Source organism: Malaclemys terrapin, chromosome 2 (assembly GCF_027887155.1).
Source record: "Malaclemys terrapin pileata isolate rMalTer1 chromosome 2, rMalTer1.hap1, whole genome shotgun sequence".
NCBI classification, from domain to species: domain Eukaryota; kingdom Metazoa; phylum Chordata; order Testudines; family Emydidae; genus Malaclemys; species Malaclemys terrapin.
This window is the reverse complement of record NC_071506.1, coordinates 52,030,814-52,048,383: the sequence shown is the minus strand read 5'-3', so window position 1 is coordinate 52,048,383 and position 17,570 is coordinate 52,030,814. Positions and strand designations below refer to the sequence as shown.

The 17,570-nt window shown below is 39.9% G+C and overlaps 1 protein-coding gene across 1 annotated transcript in view; it reads right to left on the bottom strand.

Moving 5' to 3' along the window:
* The window catches only part of TPD52 (tumor protein D52), a 213,025-nt gene that overhangs the window by 87,063 nt on the left and 108,392 nt on the right, over positions 1 to 17,570 (bottom strand). The window contains exon 6 of the mRNA XM_054017327.1: positions 13,607 to 13,788. Coding sequence (XP_053873302.1) covers positions 13,607 to 13,788 — 182 coding nt within the window. The remainder of the gene's footprint in view (positions 1 to 13,606; positions 13,789 to 17,570) is intronic.

Here is a 17,570-nt window from a genome sequence, read left to right as displayed (position 1 = left end):
TGTAGCAGAGGCAGGGATAGAACCGAGGTCCTCTTGGGGTGTTCACCTGTCTTAAGCAGAAGATCTTCTTCCCTTTTACTGCAGTTCTCTACTTCTGCAGCAAATGAAGTAAGGATCCTACAAACAATCTCATTCACTACATAACCCTAATTCATTCCATGATTGCCTCCCATCCTGTGTACTGCTTGAGGCAGGAGTCTTGTGGAAAAAATATATGATCATGCAATTAAAGATTGTATCATAATGCATACGTACAAGAGGGCCAAATTAGGGTTGCACAAGCAAACTTAATTCTGGCATTTCTTAACTTTTAAATGCTTTAGTTTGCAACTGTAACTTTCTTTTAATATGGGGTTTTTGGTATGTAATATATAATTTTGAGTGTATGTACAAAAGCATGCAGAGGATTTATAAGTTGAATTTTACTTACTATTCTTGACATTGAAGTAGCGCTTAGTTTAACTCTCTCTTTTTTTTAAACTGAAATAGCTGTTTAGATTCCAAATGATCACTTAAACATCTTTTAGTTATACAATTGTTACCATTTAGTAAATGAAAACAAACTAAAGTGCACTGTACATATGTTTTAGGAAATAAATAATAAAGTGTGTTTATATCTAAAGTTCTCTAATGAGAAGGCCTAATTTTAGTATTACTATTCTGTTAAGCTTTAGATGTTAATCCTTTGCATTTCCAGGTTATTTGCCTGTGATTTATTAAAATGATTATAAATATAGATAGAATATTAATTTTTGTCTTTGCAGAGAAGCGTCACAATGGGACGCAATCAGCGCTGTCACAAGTGGGTGCTTCTCCATTGACTTCACTGGAATTCTTCCTGCTTACACCACAACTGCATTTGGCCCAGTGTATTACTTTATAAGTGATTTAGTCTCTTATCGTGTGTGTGTTCTGGCTTTGGTTCTGTTTAATATCTTCATCAATGATTAAGATAATGGCATAGCGAGTACACTTAATAAAGTTTGCGGATAACACCAAACTGGGAGGGGTTGCAAGTGCTTTGAAGGATAGGATATAAAAATTCAAAATAATCTGGACAAACTGGAGAAATGGGCTTAAATTGCAGCAAAGGTGGTTTAGGTGGGACATTCGGAAAAACTTTCTAACTATCGGATTGGTTAAGCCCTGGAATAAATTGCCTAGGGAGGTTGTGGAATCTCCATCATGGAGATTTTTAAGAGCAGGTTAGACAAACACCTTTCAGGGATGATCTAGATAATACTTAGTCCTGCCTTAAGTGCAGGAGACTGGACTAGAAGACCTCTGGACTAAAATGACTCCTTGATGTCCCTTCCAGTACCACAATTCTAGGATTGTGAATTCAATTCCACTCTGAGAAAGCTACCTTTGTGGCCATAGACAACAGGATCTTGTCTTGTAAGTCCAAACTGAAATTTTAAACAAACAAAAACAAAGTAGACATTCTGGGTTTTCAGCAAGAAATTACCCAATAAAAACGAAAATAAAGTAGCTTTAAAAATAAGACAGCAGCAGAAGCATAACATTACATCTCTGTTCTTTACCTCTCTCATTTAAAAATAGTATTTCTTTACAAGCTAGGTGGCAATTCCCCTCCCCCATAAGCATTTCAATGTGTACGCAGATTGTTTTTGCTGGTTACTGACACTAAAAGGGAAATGAACTATTATAAGACAGACAAACAAAAACAAGATCATATCGCCAGTGCAGTATCAGGACCAATTTTTTAAATCTAGCATTGCATTATATTACTGCTAAAAACAAAGTTACATATGAGTTAATGGTTTGCTCAAAATTAAAGTGATGTCTATTTGCATATTGACCTACAGGTGTTGGACAGTTATATTATACCTCAAGCTGCAATAATGTCAGAACATCACAAGCTTGGGTCAGTAACTGGGTGGACGAGATCTAGAGGAAACTCAGGACTTTCCACAAGTAATGATGGTGACTCAGCAGGAGGTACTGTGTACCAATCCTGAAGAATCTGTACTCTATCACGGTGACCCAGCCTAGTATTAGGGGGCACTCTACTCTAATGGTGATATTTTTGGGGTTAGGTCTGAAGATGAAGTCCATGATCACTGGGGTCATTAAAAATCCCATAACATTTTTTGCAAGTGTAGGGTTAAGTTCCTGTATCCTGGCCAAATTTTAATTTGGGTAACTGGGGATTCCCACACTTTGTTACTTCTGTCATCTGAGCTCACTGCACACATCAGAGTCTCCTTGCCTCCCTCCATTCCCACTTCCCTCAAGTTCCCTGTGTGTCACCCTTCCATCACCCTCTATTTCAGTGACTCACTGCAACTCCCCTCATGCCAGGGTCTCTATGTGCCACCCATACCAGGGACCCTCATTCCCCCTTCCCCACTATGGCAGGTGCTCTGTGTGCTCCCCTTTCCCCCTCCTACATAGTATTGTTCCCCTTTCTCCTCCTCTGCCACAGGTTCTGTGAGCCCCACCATGCCAGGGACTATGTATGTCCTCATTCCCCCCTTCCCTCTCATCCCATTGTCTCTATGTACGCCCCAGTTCTCCTCTCTCCCCAAACCAGGGTCCTCCATACTCCACTCTCCCCTCCCATCATGCCAGGGGCTCTGCATATGCCCCTATTCCCCTCTTTCCTCCCTCCATTCATTCAGGGTGTCAACATTTTAAACTGAGATAGGAATACTATTACGTTGCAATGGCTGCCATCAACTGGTTCTTTGTTCCCTAGACAATTCCAGAGGTGACTGAAGGCAATAAGTCTGCTAACCAAATGCAAGTGGTGATGTCTCTCTCATTTCCCCCCTCTGGTTTTCTGATTTTCACCAAAACCAATAGGGTTCTGCCCACTGATGCCTAGAACATTCCCTGAGGTATAGGAATTAATCAGATGCGGCATTCAAAAGTTATTTCTAAACAGAGAAATGCCATCAAGTTGAGCATTGGGCCGTGCAAGCTCAGCCAATTATGCTCTACCCGGATGTTTCAGTTGGATACAGTATTCCTCACTTTTTAATTTATTTTACATCATCTGTTATGATATTTGCTACACGGGGTCTTACTGTACAGGTAGAAAGACATTATTCTTTCCCTTACAGCTTATAAAATAATATACAGGATGCACCACATGGGAATAATGAACAATAGGGTGAAGGTAGGAAGGAAGGAAGGAAGGAATAATGTGGTTTACAGCAAAATCATGAGGTTATTCAGCTTGCTTGTGCAACCATTATGATGGCTCAGTTACACTATTTTGTTGTTGTGTTTAAAAATATTTTCATAATAATAATATAAATTTACTCACATTGTGGCAAAGCAGAAGAGCTGAGTCTTAAGGAACAAGTAGAGACAGAGATGGCCTGCCAGACAACAATTATAAGGTCGTGCCAAAGCACCGGGGGGCAACATAGAAGAAGAAACAGAGATGCTCCTAGAAGCAGATGAACAGGGTAGAGAGATGGCACTATCCACAGAGTGATAGTGGCAGAGGATAACTTTTGTCTAATGTTGCTATGTGCTTTAAAATAGATGCCAGGTTTCAATCTAAAAAAGGCTGCACCCTCCATTCGTGGGGAACAAAGTGATTCATATGTATGTTTATAGTGTATGTGTATAAGAATGTGATACATATAATTATTCCCTCCACTATCCCTAATAGTGGTGGGTGTGTTTTCTACTGCAATCATCCTATTAGTCATGGCAGATTTCTATGGGAAACAAGATGCTGGAGCGCACTTTCTAACTAGCAGCAGCAGTTGCTCATGGTGTGCACAAGTTGTTAGCATAAACACCAGCAAATGGCGGGCCTAGATGGCGCCCCTAGCTGGTACAGGACCATGATACTTTGACCAATGTGTTTGCTGGCCCTCTCAAGTGCTAAGTAGAGAATCCTCCCCTGCTACTTGCATCGGGGGTGGGAAAAAGAGACTCCATATGCTCTCTTCCTCCTAGTTGCCTAGTGCAGAAGACAAAACCTAGCATATGCTTTACAAAACTCGTTAATAAAGTCTGTAAAATGATTTGCTTCTATTTAGGAAGACAATGTAAAAGTACAAATTATCATGATCATTACAGTATATGTACTGTACTACGTGCAAAATTACACTTTAAAAGGACAGATTCGGTCACTTTCATCATGTTTTCTTTTTCACTGCTTAGAATGATCCCATGGACATCTGAAATGGAAATCTGCATCTCTACTACATATTTCTTTCTTGCCAGTTAAAATGAGGTAGGATCATAAGCTAAAATAGGGAAAGAAAAAGTTAAAAATTACTTAGACAAGTTAGATATATTAAAGTCACTAGGGCCTGACGAAAATACATCCTCGAACAGTGGTTTTTGAACGTTTTTTTCTGGCGACCCAGTTGAAGAAAAATGTTAATGCCCGCGACCCAATGGAGCTGGGGATGAGGGGTTTGTGGTGTGGGAGGGACTCAGGTCTGAGGCAGACGGTTGGGCTGCGGGGTGGGGCCAGGAATGAGCAGCTCAGAGTGTGGGAGGGGACTCTGGGCTGGGACAGGGGTGCGGGAGGGGCTCTGGGCTGGGGGTGTAGACTCTGGGGTGAGGCTGGTGATGAGGGGCTTGGGGGGCTCAGGGCTGGTGGTTGGGGTGTGGGAGGGGGGTGTGGGCTCTGGGCCGGGGGTGCAGGCTCTGGGATGGGGCCAGGGATAAGAGGTTTGGGGTACAGGAAGGGGCTCCGGGCTGGGGCGGGGGTTTGGAGTGCAGGGTTCAGGCACGGGCTTATCTCAGGCAGCTCACGATCAGCGGTGCAGGGGGGTGCTAAGGCAGGCTTCCTGCCTCCGCCAACCGTGTAGTGCCCTGGAAGCAGCCAGCAGCAGGTCCAGCTCCTAAGTGGCGGTGCACAAGTGGCTCCGCGTGGCTCTTGCCCACAAGCACAGATCCCCCTCCCAGCTCCCATTGGCTGGTTCCCGGCCAATGGGAGTGCTGAGCCAGTGCTCAGGATGGGGGCAGCGCATAGAGCCCTGTAGCCCCCCCGCCTAGGCAAATACAGAGCCAATCTATAAAAAAGGGAATGAGGACAACCCAGGAAGTTACAGATCAGTCAGTTGAACTTCAATACCCGGAAAGATAATGGAGCAAATAATTAAGCAATCAATTTGCAAACACCTACAAGATAATAATGTGATAAGTAACACTCGGCATGGATTTGTCAACAACAAATCTTGTCAAACTAAACTAATAGCTTTCTTTGACAGGGTAACAAGCCTTGTGGATGGGGGGAAGTGATAGATCTGTTATATCTTGACTTTAGATACTGTATTGCATGACCTTTTCATAAACAAACTAGGGAAATACAACCTAGATAGAGCTAGTATAAGGTGGTTGCATAATTAATTGGAAAACTGTTCCCAGAAAGTAGTTATCAGTGGTTCACAGTCATGGTGGAAGGGAAAATTGAGTGTGGTCCTGTAGGGATCAGGTCCGGTTCTGTTCAATATCTTCATCAATGATTTAGATAATGGCATAGAGAGTACACTGATAAAAGTTTGTGGAGGATACCAAGCTGGGAGGGGTTGCAAGTGGTTTGTAGGATAGGATTAAAATTCAAAATGATCTGGACAAACTGGAGAAATGGTCTGAAATAAATAGGATGAAATTCAATAAGGACAAACGCAAAGTACTCCACTTAGGAAGGAACAGTCACTTGCACATAGACAAAATGGGAAATGACTGCCTAGAAAGGAGTACTGAAGAAATGGATCTGGGGATCAGAGCGGATCACAAGCTAAATATGAGTTAACAGTGTAAAACTGTGGTTAAAAAAAAAGCAATCATCATTCTGGGATGTATTAGCAGGAGTGTTGTAAGCAAGGTATGAAAAGTAATTATTCCGCTCTACTCCATGCTGATTAGACCTCAACTGGAGTACTGTGTCCAGTTCTGGGTGCCACATTTCAGGGAAGATGTGGACAAATTGGAGAAAGTCCAGAGAAGAGCAACAAAAATGATTAAAGGTCTAGAAAACATGACATATGAGGGAAGACTGAAAAAAAAATAAGTTTGTTTAGTCTGGAGAAGAGAAGATTGAGAGGGCACATGATAACAGTTTTCAAGTACATAAAAGATTGTTACAAGGAGGAGAGTGGTAAATTGTTCTCATTGACCTCTGAGGATAGGACAAGTAGCAATGGGCTTGAACTGTAGCAAGGGTGGTTTAGGTTGGACATTAGGAAAAAATTCCTAACTGTCAGGATGGTTAAGCACTGGAATAAATTACCTAGAGAGATTGTGGAATCTCCGTCATTGGAAAGTTTTAAGACCAGGTTAGACAACTCCTGTCAGGGATAGTCAGATAATACTTAGTCCTGCCTTAAGTGCAGGAGACTGGACTAGGAGACCTCTTGAGGTCCCTTTCAGTCCTACGATTCTATGATTTTATTAACACACTGGCAAAAACACAGGAAGCCATCAGACACTTATCTATACTACAACTCCAACCAGCCCTAACCCAGGTAAGAATTCTTTTTGTAAAAATCCTAATCACAGACATAACCATCCAGGCATTTATGCACAGTCTGGTCAAACAACCCATTTAAGCAGATGCATAGTCCCACTGAAGACAACTTGAGTATTCAGAAGTGTAAAATAGCACGTTTGCTTAAGTGCGCTATTGGATAAGCACCAAAAGAGGTAACTCTTGTGCAAATGTGGGAAGATGCACAAACTCTGTAGGTGTGACTTTGAGGCCAGTTCTTATATTTTGGCCCAACGTCTGAAATCCAAGGGCTTGTCTACACTTAAAATGCTGCAGCGGTGCAGCTGCGCCACTGTAGTGCTTCAATGTAGATGCAACCTACATGACAGGAGGGCTTACCCCATCAGCATAGGTAATCCACCTCTCCGAGAGGTGGTAGCTATGTCAACGGGAGAAGCTTTCCCATCGACATAGCACTGTCTACACCGGGAGTTAGTCTGCTATAACTGCGTTGCTCAGTGGTTTGTCTTTTCCACGGCCCTGTGTGACACAGTTATACCAACATAAGTTGGTAGTATAGATCAAGCCTAAGAAATGTAAATTAAAATATTGTGCATAACATTTTACTAATGTAAAATTTAAATCTTATATTTTCCTTTTCTTTGATGCACATTAAACATTTTCAATAATTTTTATAGTGAGGCCTGAAAAAAGGAATGGTAGAAATGTTTGTTTATTTATTTATTCATTTTACAGCTGGTTGGGAAACTGGACTGAGCAGAGGTCGGGCCTGCATTCACCGGCGGCAGGAAGTGCAGCGACCCGGCCCAGCCGCACCATGGGTGAGTGCTGGGGGGCGGTTCCACCCTGCCCCCCAAGCCTGCTCCTGCGCCCCCACGGGGGCCTGGGGCCAGCCTCTCCCTCTCCCCCCGTGGGGGCTGCGTAGGGCCCCAGAATGGCTAAGGACAACCCTGCCTGCTAGGGGGAAAAAAAACCAACAAATCAACTACGTGAAAAGATATTTTTAGAATAATTAGTTTCACCTCCTCCTAACATATAAAATAATTTTAATATAGAAAACAAAAGCATGTAAATGTTTCCCAAATAAAATTCACCTTGGCAACCACTCAAGCAGTATAAATATTTTGGTATAGTTTACAGAAGTAACATTGCCTAATGTTTTATGAAGGTCATGAAGCTGTCATGCTCTGAATTGCAACTAGCATCATCTGATTTCTTTCCCTCCTTCTCCCCTCCTCCCCCACGCAAATTTGGCATAGACTAAAAGGTGTTAAGTAAACTGCCACAGGATGTATTGGAAACAGGGGCGGCTCTACGTATTTTGCCACCCCAAGCACGGCAGTCAGGCAGCCTTTGGCGGCATGCCTGCGGGAGGTCTGCTGGTCCTGCGCCTTCGGCCTACCCGCTGCCAAATTGCCGCTGAAACCGCAGGACCGGCGGACTTCCCGCAGGCATGCTGCCGAAGGCAGCCTGACTGCTGCCCTCACAGGGACCCGCACGCCGCCTCCAGCGGCTTGCCACCCCAGGCCCGCGCTTGGTGCGCTAGTGCCTGGAGCCGCCCGATTGGAAATCCCTGCAACAGCTTCATGTTCAAACTTTAAAAAGTACCTTTTAGATTCTGTAACCTGATAAAGTTGCTGGAGGGTTACAACAGCCTTCGAAAACGAAGCAACATCAGACTGGACAGATAGGGGTCCTGCAATCCAATATTTCAGAAAACTGCCAAAGTCATTGCGCTTTTACTGGAAATGGTCATTAATGATACAGGTGCAGACCTTGCAAGAAACAAAATCAGCACAACTCCTTCCCATACTTAACAGTTCTTAAGAATCCCACCCAGTGATGACAGACACAGGTGGTAACACAACCTTTCTGTCATGGTTTATACTATTGTTCTATGGAGATCTATTAAAAATGGGCACTATTTTTTTTGAAGGCTTTATTCCCTTTCTACCTAAAAGGAAAAATCTTTCAGCTACAAAAAAAACACAATCTAGCACAGTTTTTCCATAGTATCTCTTTGCCTTAGATATTACCTCGCGGTGGATTACAAGTCATTTTACAGGATCTACACTTTTTACAGGAACTTTATACAAGATTAAATAATGCCTGCTAGGAAAGATGATGTTTTTAATAACTGCAATATATAATATAAAAAATCATGTATTTAGTAATGCCCCATATTAATATTTTCTTGTTCTGCAAGAATGACAGAAATATCTTTGTAACATCAAATAAATCCTACGTGGCAACCTGCTATTAGTGGACAAGTGCATCCTAGTTTAACTCCACTGACATTACACCAGCAATGCATTTGGCCCATAGTAAACTGACTATATTCCAGATATGGCAGAGTCTGATCCCGATGCAGGCAAACATCAATAATGATGGATCACACTAATAACAAACTTTATAAATTCAATGAAGTATGGTAATATTTTCCAAAAGGAGAAACAGACAATGAATTGCAAGACGTTTCTAGTCTTCACTTTCCCATTATATTCATTGTTTTTGAACCTCTACTAGTACTGTTTCCAGGATTTCTTTTAACCGGAAGTGGTTTCAACTCAGGGTTGCAAATTAACTTATATAATGGTGAGAAAGGATGGGCCAAATAGGTCTACAAGAGTTTTGTTTGCTTTGAAGAACCAAAAGTCAGCCTGCAGCTCAAAGATCGTGCTGGATAATGAAAGGTAGGTTTTATTATGATCTAGGAGACTATAAACTAATTCTAGATGATTGTTCTAGAGCAGCGGTTCTCAAACTGTAGATCGGGACCCAAAGTGGGTCGCGACCCCATTTTAAAGGGGTTGCCAGGGCTGGTGTTAGACTTGCTGGGGCCCAGGGTCGAAGCAGAAGACTGAGCCCCACTGCCCAGGGCCAAAATCCCGGCGTGGCTGGGCTCAGGCTTCGGCTTCAGTCCTGGGCGGCAGGGCTCAGGTTACAGCCTCCCTTCCCCTGGGGCTGAAGTTCGACTTTGGCCTCCACACCCAATGCAGCAGCTTTGGCCCCGCCGGCCTGAGGAGTCAGGGCTTGGGTGGGTTCAGGCCCAAGACCCTCCTGGAATCTTGTAATAATTTCTGTAGTCAGAAGGGGGTCATGGTGCAATGAAGTTTGAGGACCCCGGTTCTAGAGTAATAAGCCAAAGTTATCAAGGAAGCATTGCAGGTTCATCACTTGAGACAGGATTATTTAGGGGCAAAAGGTACATTTTCTCCCCCTTTTTTCTTATTGATATCAAAAAGTAACACTTTTTGTTTAACATTCCTGAAAAGAAAAGAACAAATTAAAAAGAGATCTGCAGTACAAGTCACACTAGAATAGGTATAACAGTATAGTTCTACTCTGAAAAGTGACTTGTAAGAATAGCATCACAAGCTTCCATTTCTGTTTCAGTAACTGCAGATTAAATCTGATGGTTTTTCTAAATCGTTAGTTTAGCCCTCTACATTTAATATGCAATCTGAAAGTCAAGATGTCTCCTTTCTGGTTCATGCTCTACCAACAATAAATATCCAAAAACAGAACTTTATAAACATTTCTGTTCGCAATGTGAGTCAATCCACTCTCCAGCTAGATTGACTCTACAGTGCTAATAGAAAGTATAATAAATTCTTATTATGGTCACCAGTGTGAATAGGGATGGCTCTAATCCAGTAGTTCTCAACCTATTTACCATTGTGGGCCACATCCAATACTACCTGTATGGCCCTGAGGATGTCAAATGGGCCACAGCTCTGTGCTGATTGGGCTGTAAACGGCCTGCTGGCTGCAGGTTGAGAACCACTACTCTAAACCCCCACAAAGAACATATATGAAGATATATATATATATATATATATATATATATATATATATATGATAGATAGAAGAGGATGATATTCTTACCTTGTCACTTTCTAGAATAGAACCACATTAGCATCTTCTGCCAAAATAAGGATTTTTATTTATTTATTTTTGTAAAAATTGATTATTCATTTGCTTCCAAACTGGAAGTCAGTCTCCGTCTCTGCCTCAGGTGAGAGACGCATGAATATCCAAAGCAGAGTCTCTACACATTATTATACCAGGTTCTTATTAAATGTGAGGTTGTATTGTTCTGAGAATGCAACCTTAATTTTGTAAAATCAATGCACTGCTGTCGTTAGTCTGCAAGCAGACTGAAGTAATCAGACAAGCAGAGGCATGACCTTCCCATTTATTCCTATTCATGCGGCGTTGACTTCAAGACATAGTTATGACTACTTAAATGTTAATACATCTAGCCAAGATAACAGTTTCCAGATTTGCTTTTGATCCAAAAGTCTCTTGTGCGTGCACACAGACCAATGTGCCAAGTTTTGGATAACTAGTTCAACTATGTGCTATAGGAATAGGACATCTCATAATATAACTGTTGACACTAAAACAAAAACAATCAGATACTAACACCACTCCCATGTCAATTTCATCAAAATTAATATACCAGTTTATATGCGAATTTAAAAACAAACAGGGTCTAATCTTGCACTTGTTCTGGAGTATCTGTGGAGGGTTAAGTGATGCTTTGGTAGTATTTTAGCTGAGTAATCTAGTTGAGCTCCACCAACTCCTCAGCCCCACCCCAATCCACCAACCACAAAGCATGTACAAATGTAAACCTTAAAAGAAAGATGGGGAAAAGGAACACTAGAGATGGGTCCATACAGCCACAAACAAACACTTGTCTGCCTATTGGTCTTGGGGACAAATTCCTGTGAGATACATTTCTTCTCTTTCCTGTGCTATGTTCTGTTACCAAAATATGATGCAATGTCCTGTTAACACATGACCTCCTGATTGCTATGATTACTAATCATTCTCATTGTATGATCTACATTAACAACAGACTTTCAAGTTTTCTATCTTAGGCTTTTATAAGTAAATTTATTATAGTAATGGCTCAAATTTTAATATTAAATCACGAATCTAAATAAACCGTGTACATAAAATTCACTAGAACTATGTATAAAGGATGGATTTTCTTTTGCCTTTTCCCACCCTGAATTTTCTCTCTTTTCTGTATTTTAAATTTAGTTGCCTTGAATACATAATATAGACTGATTCTATAGACCTGATCCTGACAGTGCTGAGCGTACTGAGCTCCCAATGAAGTCAATAGGGCTGGAGGACTTTCTTCGGAGATGCTCAGCACATCGCAGAATTAAGCCCCCTTTATTTTTACCTTATGTATAACCTGAACTGAGAAATTACCTTGTTTATTTCATGTCTGTGTCAAAAAATGTACTACTACTATTCATGTCACGTGCTATCTACCTTATAGTTGTCAATCATATCTGCTTTAAAAGTCATAGGCCTGTCAAACATATCTGTTGTCAGAGAGGCAACACTACAAAAATCACTATGCCGTTATTTTAGAAAACATTAGGGAGCAAAATCATGAATACGCAAATGCTGTTTGATTACAAAATTGCATTAGAGTCTTATGCACAAACTTGTTATTTCAAATTAAAAACTTTGGGAAGTCAAAATACTCTAGAGTTGGCTTTTATTGTCAATACAGTTTAAGACTATTATTTTAGGTATAGTAATGAGGGGTTTCATCCGACCCAAATATTTTCAAACCTTTTTTAGTTGGTTTTTTTTTTGTTTGTTTACATTGGGGGGTAGATTTAAATGCACCATAGTGTTGTGAACCCAAGCACAACAACATTGTGCTAATGTACGAAAACTAAAGAATGAAAGTGAACTGAATAATGAAAGTGAATTTTCATTCTCAATGTGCTCAAGTTTTCACAAAAAATACATTTTCAATAAATGTTTGGTTTTACAACTTTGATACACTGATGCCTCTTACAGTTACTGACGAGACACCTACTGGACAGAAGAGTAAACCCACTAGCCAGATTCAGATATGAAAGATAAGAAGGGGACTCCCATCATCAAGGTCCAAGGGCAAGAACCTGGTGAGAAGCCCTGTTCCCCAGCAGCTGCAAATAGGGCAAGCAATGATATCTCTACTAGGGTACTTCCCCAGAGGCTCCCGAGGCTCTATCTTTTATGATCAGCCTCTGGCATTAGAGGTCTGATAAATCTAAAGCTCCACCCTCCTCTGGCTGCTGGAAGGGAAAAGGAATTTTGTCTCTTCTTGCCTCAGCAGAGCCTCCAGTCTGTTGCCAGATGGTGGGTCTGCGTTACTCTTCTCCTCCCCAGTCCCTGTTTTGGGGACCTCCCTCCTTATTTCAGTTCCTGTTCTCCTTACTGCTCATAGGAATCGTGCTCCTGCATGAGAAAGCTAACAGCTTCACCAACGCCACAAGTTTCAGGATAGCAAAAGTGAAACTGAGCTGTTAATTTCACGCTGCTACCATTGCCACTGAGCAACCTGCAACCCAGCTGCAGAAATATGGAGCTGTCCCTGAAAAGTGAGGAAGAAAACAATGAATCCAGTTTATATTCAGTTCACATTTGTAATGCTATCTTCTTTGTACCCATAACAGCGGAAACATCTTTCTCCTCAAAAAAATAAAGCTTATTTTCTACAGAAATAGATGGTTTTAACTCATTATTTCTTTTGAAACCAACATCTACAAATACAGGAATCTGACCTTTCATGCATACATCTTGCTCATCAGAAAAGCTTACACAAATATATTAGTGGTGCACTCATCTAGAAACAGGCAATGAATCTAAACTGGATCATATTTATCCATTTATGTCATCACAATTTATCTCAGTCCAATTGTTCATTATTCATTCATAGCCAATGTGCATTTCAAGGTGCAAAGATAAAATTCTGACAATTTAAAAAGCTGAACTAAAAGAAGACAGAAAACATTAACAAATAAATTATTTTGGATCTCCAGTTAACGTTCTTTTTTACGAATCACACATTTAACAAAAGCAATTCCCCTCTGGGCTTTAAGAGTTTGTAACTTTTGCGTGCCAATGATTGATAATGTAAGGCAATCTGCTCTTAATGCAGTGACTTCAGAGCAAAAGCAAATCTTTTTGTGATTTGGATTAGTTCTCCACCTGAAATCTATAGTTCAGCAGTTTAAAATCTATAAGTTACAAAGAGACCCTATCTGAGATCATTCCAAAAAGATTTCTGATTACCTAGGTATTCTGGTTTTCTTGCAAATTTTATTCATTTACCACAATAGTATTACTTACTCTCCATCTACTTCTGGTCGGTTGCACACACAGTGAAACTTGCCACCGAAATCTATATAAAGATCATCTTCTACAATGTGGAAGATTTGACCAAGGACAATTTTGTTTTTGGCAGGCCCCATCTGAACTAAAGGAGAGCGTCTCAACATGGATGCAAAGGATTCCACGTTCTTTGAAGGCACCTACAGATAAATATAACAAAGAAAAAATGTGATACATATATTTCTATACATAAAATGCAACTGATGTCTAAACGAAATACTAAATCTTATTTTTAATGTATAAACAAGAGCCATTCACTACAATACAATTCAAGATTTCAGGTCCTTGGCACACTTTTTGTAAATTCTCTCCTTTTGAGAGGATCTCAGTTATGGTATATTATTTCTCTGATCCAAAACATTTCATGTATTAAAAAGGGCAATATTTTAATAGTTCAACTATACAGTATAAAGATGATAAATAATACTTTGCACCAAAAGGTATATTTCCTAATTGATATGATCTACTTGCATGTAGAACCTCATTAAAATTAGATTTTAATTTACTACATTTTGCTTCCTCATTGAAAATGCACTCAAATACATTTGGCAAGGCATTACGGACTGTAATTATTTTTTAATTTTTGATAATTTAGCTTTTCGGCTTTTGTATTTAAATAATCAAAGGAACAGTCCAAATTATGGATTAATGTTCAGAGCTTTTTTTTTATTAACACCCACATATAAACATGGAAAATATTTCATCGGAGTAATGATTTGGAAGTACATATACAAACTTGATATTTTTAAATACCCATAGAGCAGTGAGTCTCAAGCTTTTATATTGGTGACTCCTTTCACACAGCAAGCCTCTGAGTGTGACCCCCACTACAAATTAAAGAACACTTTATAAAAAATATTTAACGCCATTATAAATGCTGGAGGTGAAGCGGGGTTTGATGGTAGAGGCTGACAGTTTGCGACCCCCATGTAATAATCTTGCGACTCCCTGAGGGGTCACGACCCCCAGTTTGAGACGCAATCTCTACGGCAGAGGTTAACAACACCTTTTTTTCCTCTCTCATACACCAAAATCTCAAACAAAACACTTGAATTCAAGTGCCTACTGGCAAAATACATAGAACACTATTTTTTTCCCCTTGAAGACAATTGGGGACCACAAATCCTCTTCCTCAAGCAAAAGGAGACCTCCCCTTTTTCTACTTGGTTTCAGGGAGACCTGCTCCCCTAAGTCCCCAATCTGTCTCAATTATGTCTGATAACTACTGTATTTTCTTGAGTACACTCATCCATGGATTTTAATAAACATCTCTCTACATCCAATTAAAAACAATAACTGAAAGATACATCTCTGTGAAACTGAGGTACTTTAGCTGCCATCTGTGATGGCTGATGCTAACTGAGCATAATGTGACTGACATGAAAGATCTGGAAACAAGACAAGAGCATTTAACTGTACGGTTACAGCTAATAATTCAGCCATCAGTGACAATACATAATCAAGGAGTAAAACACTCAAAGGAAAAGTCTAAGAGAATTTAGACCAAACAGTAAATACTCAACTCTATACACAGGGTATTATGTACCTAAATATTCCAAGTAAAAGGCTTTAATCTTAGTATTAAGAAATGAAAGCCTTAAAATACCTAGATATACCATAGTCAGAAAGAAGCAGCATTTATAAAAACAAGATTAACTACTAAGATACTAAGTTTGGTTAATTTTAAGATGGATATCTATGAAATACAGTAACAGCCTTTTTCTGGGAAGCAAGAGAATTTATGGAGGGGTGCGTGGGTTTTTGAGACACTACCTCCCAGAAACAGAAAGTGCATGAAAAAGAACATTTTTATTCATAAGTTGCAAAGACAGAACACATTAATCAATTGCTTTTTGGAATTTAGCAATGATTACCTTAACAGAATAACTTCTTTATATAATGTCAGCCGCTGATTTTTCTAAGCCAAGGCATATGGGCTTCTAATCTCAATGGAACGGGTAATAATCAAATAGCCAAACCGTTAGAGTTTTTGTTGATGTTGGAGGAGCATTGCTTTTTAGTAATTTCCTGCCTTTTTTTTTTCTTCATACATAGCATCAAAAGTCTCAATGCTACTAAATGCTATTAAAATTACAGTTGGATCACTTTTTTCTGTATAGTGGGTCAATCCTGAAAGGTGCTCAGAATGGCTTAACCCATGTGATAACTCCAATGGGATTAGGAGGCACTCAGAACCTCACAGGAGCTCACGGCCTTGCAGGATAAGGCTCAATATCTAGAAAGCTTGGGTGAAACTCATTGCTGATGTAAGCAGTGAGGGAATTATACCTACTTCCATCTGTAGTGAAGTTAGCCCATGTGCCAGTCATTTTAAAATGGTAAATAAGACATTACAGGCTCTAACATTTTACCACCTTTTATATAGTCTACACAATGTAGTCTAAAATATAGAGTACCACTGGCTACAGACATCTATGATACTATTTACCCTCTGCAGTGGGAAATCTAATCTCTTCATGCCAAGGAACTAACAAAACAACCTACTGACGCATCAGCAGTAATGTGTTTTAATTGTTACAAGAGACTGTAGCACAAGACACAAACTATTCAATCAGAAAACTAAAACATTTCAAACTACTTGAAACCATACAGTATTTAATCAAAGAATCAAAAGCATGCTTAATGGGAAGCAAAGATGTTTCTACCTCATAACTCTTAACAGATAGTTCTGTGTTATTCATCAAATATGACACTATAAAAAACACACATACCCGAGCCTAAACAGATGCTGAAAAAGTTAGCAGCCACACAGCAGTAATCATGTAGCGAGAACAGTGCCATCATGTTCTATCTGTAAATTTGGCAACCTCATTTCTAATAACGTCATAACAAAAAGGAATAGTTTTGAATTCCAACTTACTGGAATGCACAAACAGCTTGGGTTGTCCTGACATAGCAAAACCTCAGGAATTGGAAATTGAGCTAGAGATCTGATGCCTGGCAAATCTGCTGATTCAGAAACTACCAATGTAAACAGTAGCACCCCAGGACTCCGACTAAAATACTTTTAAGCAATTGTGTATAAAAAACACCTATTTACCGAGAGATAGAAGTAGCTGTTGATGCACCACCAGCATAAGTATTCTGTATAAAAACCATCTGCTTTACAATCACTAATGCACACTTTTTTTTTTTCAAATTTAGGCATATACGATATAAACTAAATTCAACTGGGTAAAGTAAATTAATTTTACAAAAGCACTTACAGTGCTTCGAGAATAAAAGCCAGATTCATAGGAATGCTGACAGCAAGCATTAACCATTTGTATTTCTTCAGGTGATACGGCAATCTAGCTTCACACTTCACCTAATCCTCAGGCTGCTCTACATGCTGCTCAAATGACACAAACAAACATCTAAAATGAATCATCCTAAAGATCCTATAAAATAGATTATTGCATTTGAATCCTCATATCTAAGTAGTAAAAATTGTCTAAGGTTCTGCTTGTTAAAGTATTTTGAAGGAAAGCACAAATATAATTTCTTGCACTTTTTAGCACCTTAGAGACAATGTCAAAATCTACAACGAGTACTGACTGACCTCCCCATTAGACTTTAAGAGCATTGGGTAAAATGTTCAATAGCGTCAAGTGACTTAAAAACCTAAGTCCTATTTTCAAAAGTGACCTAGGAATTTAGGAGTCTATGGGAGGCTAGGAGAGGTATTTATGACTTTGGAGGAGTATCCACTCTTATTTTGGCATTTGCACTCAATACTGAGCTACTAGGCTCAGGTAATCTTTGAGTTGGAATGCAGGCTGAGCCCTGGAACAGGCAATCCTATCTGCTTGGATGATGGTTTGGCAGTCTCTGTGGCAACTCTACTAGGTACTTAGCCTACTGACTTCTTGGCCAATTTGGGGTAATCTAGGGTTACCATATAAAAAAATAAAAAAAAGAG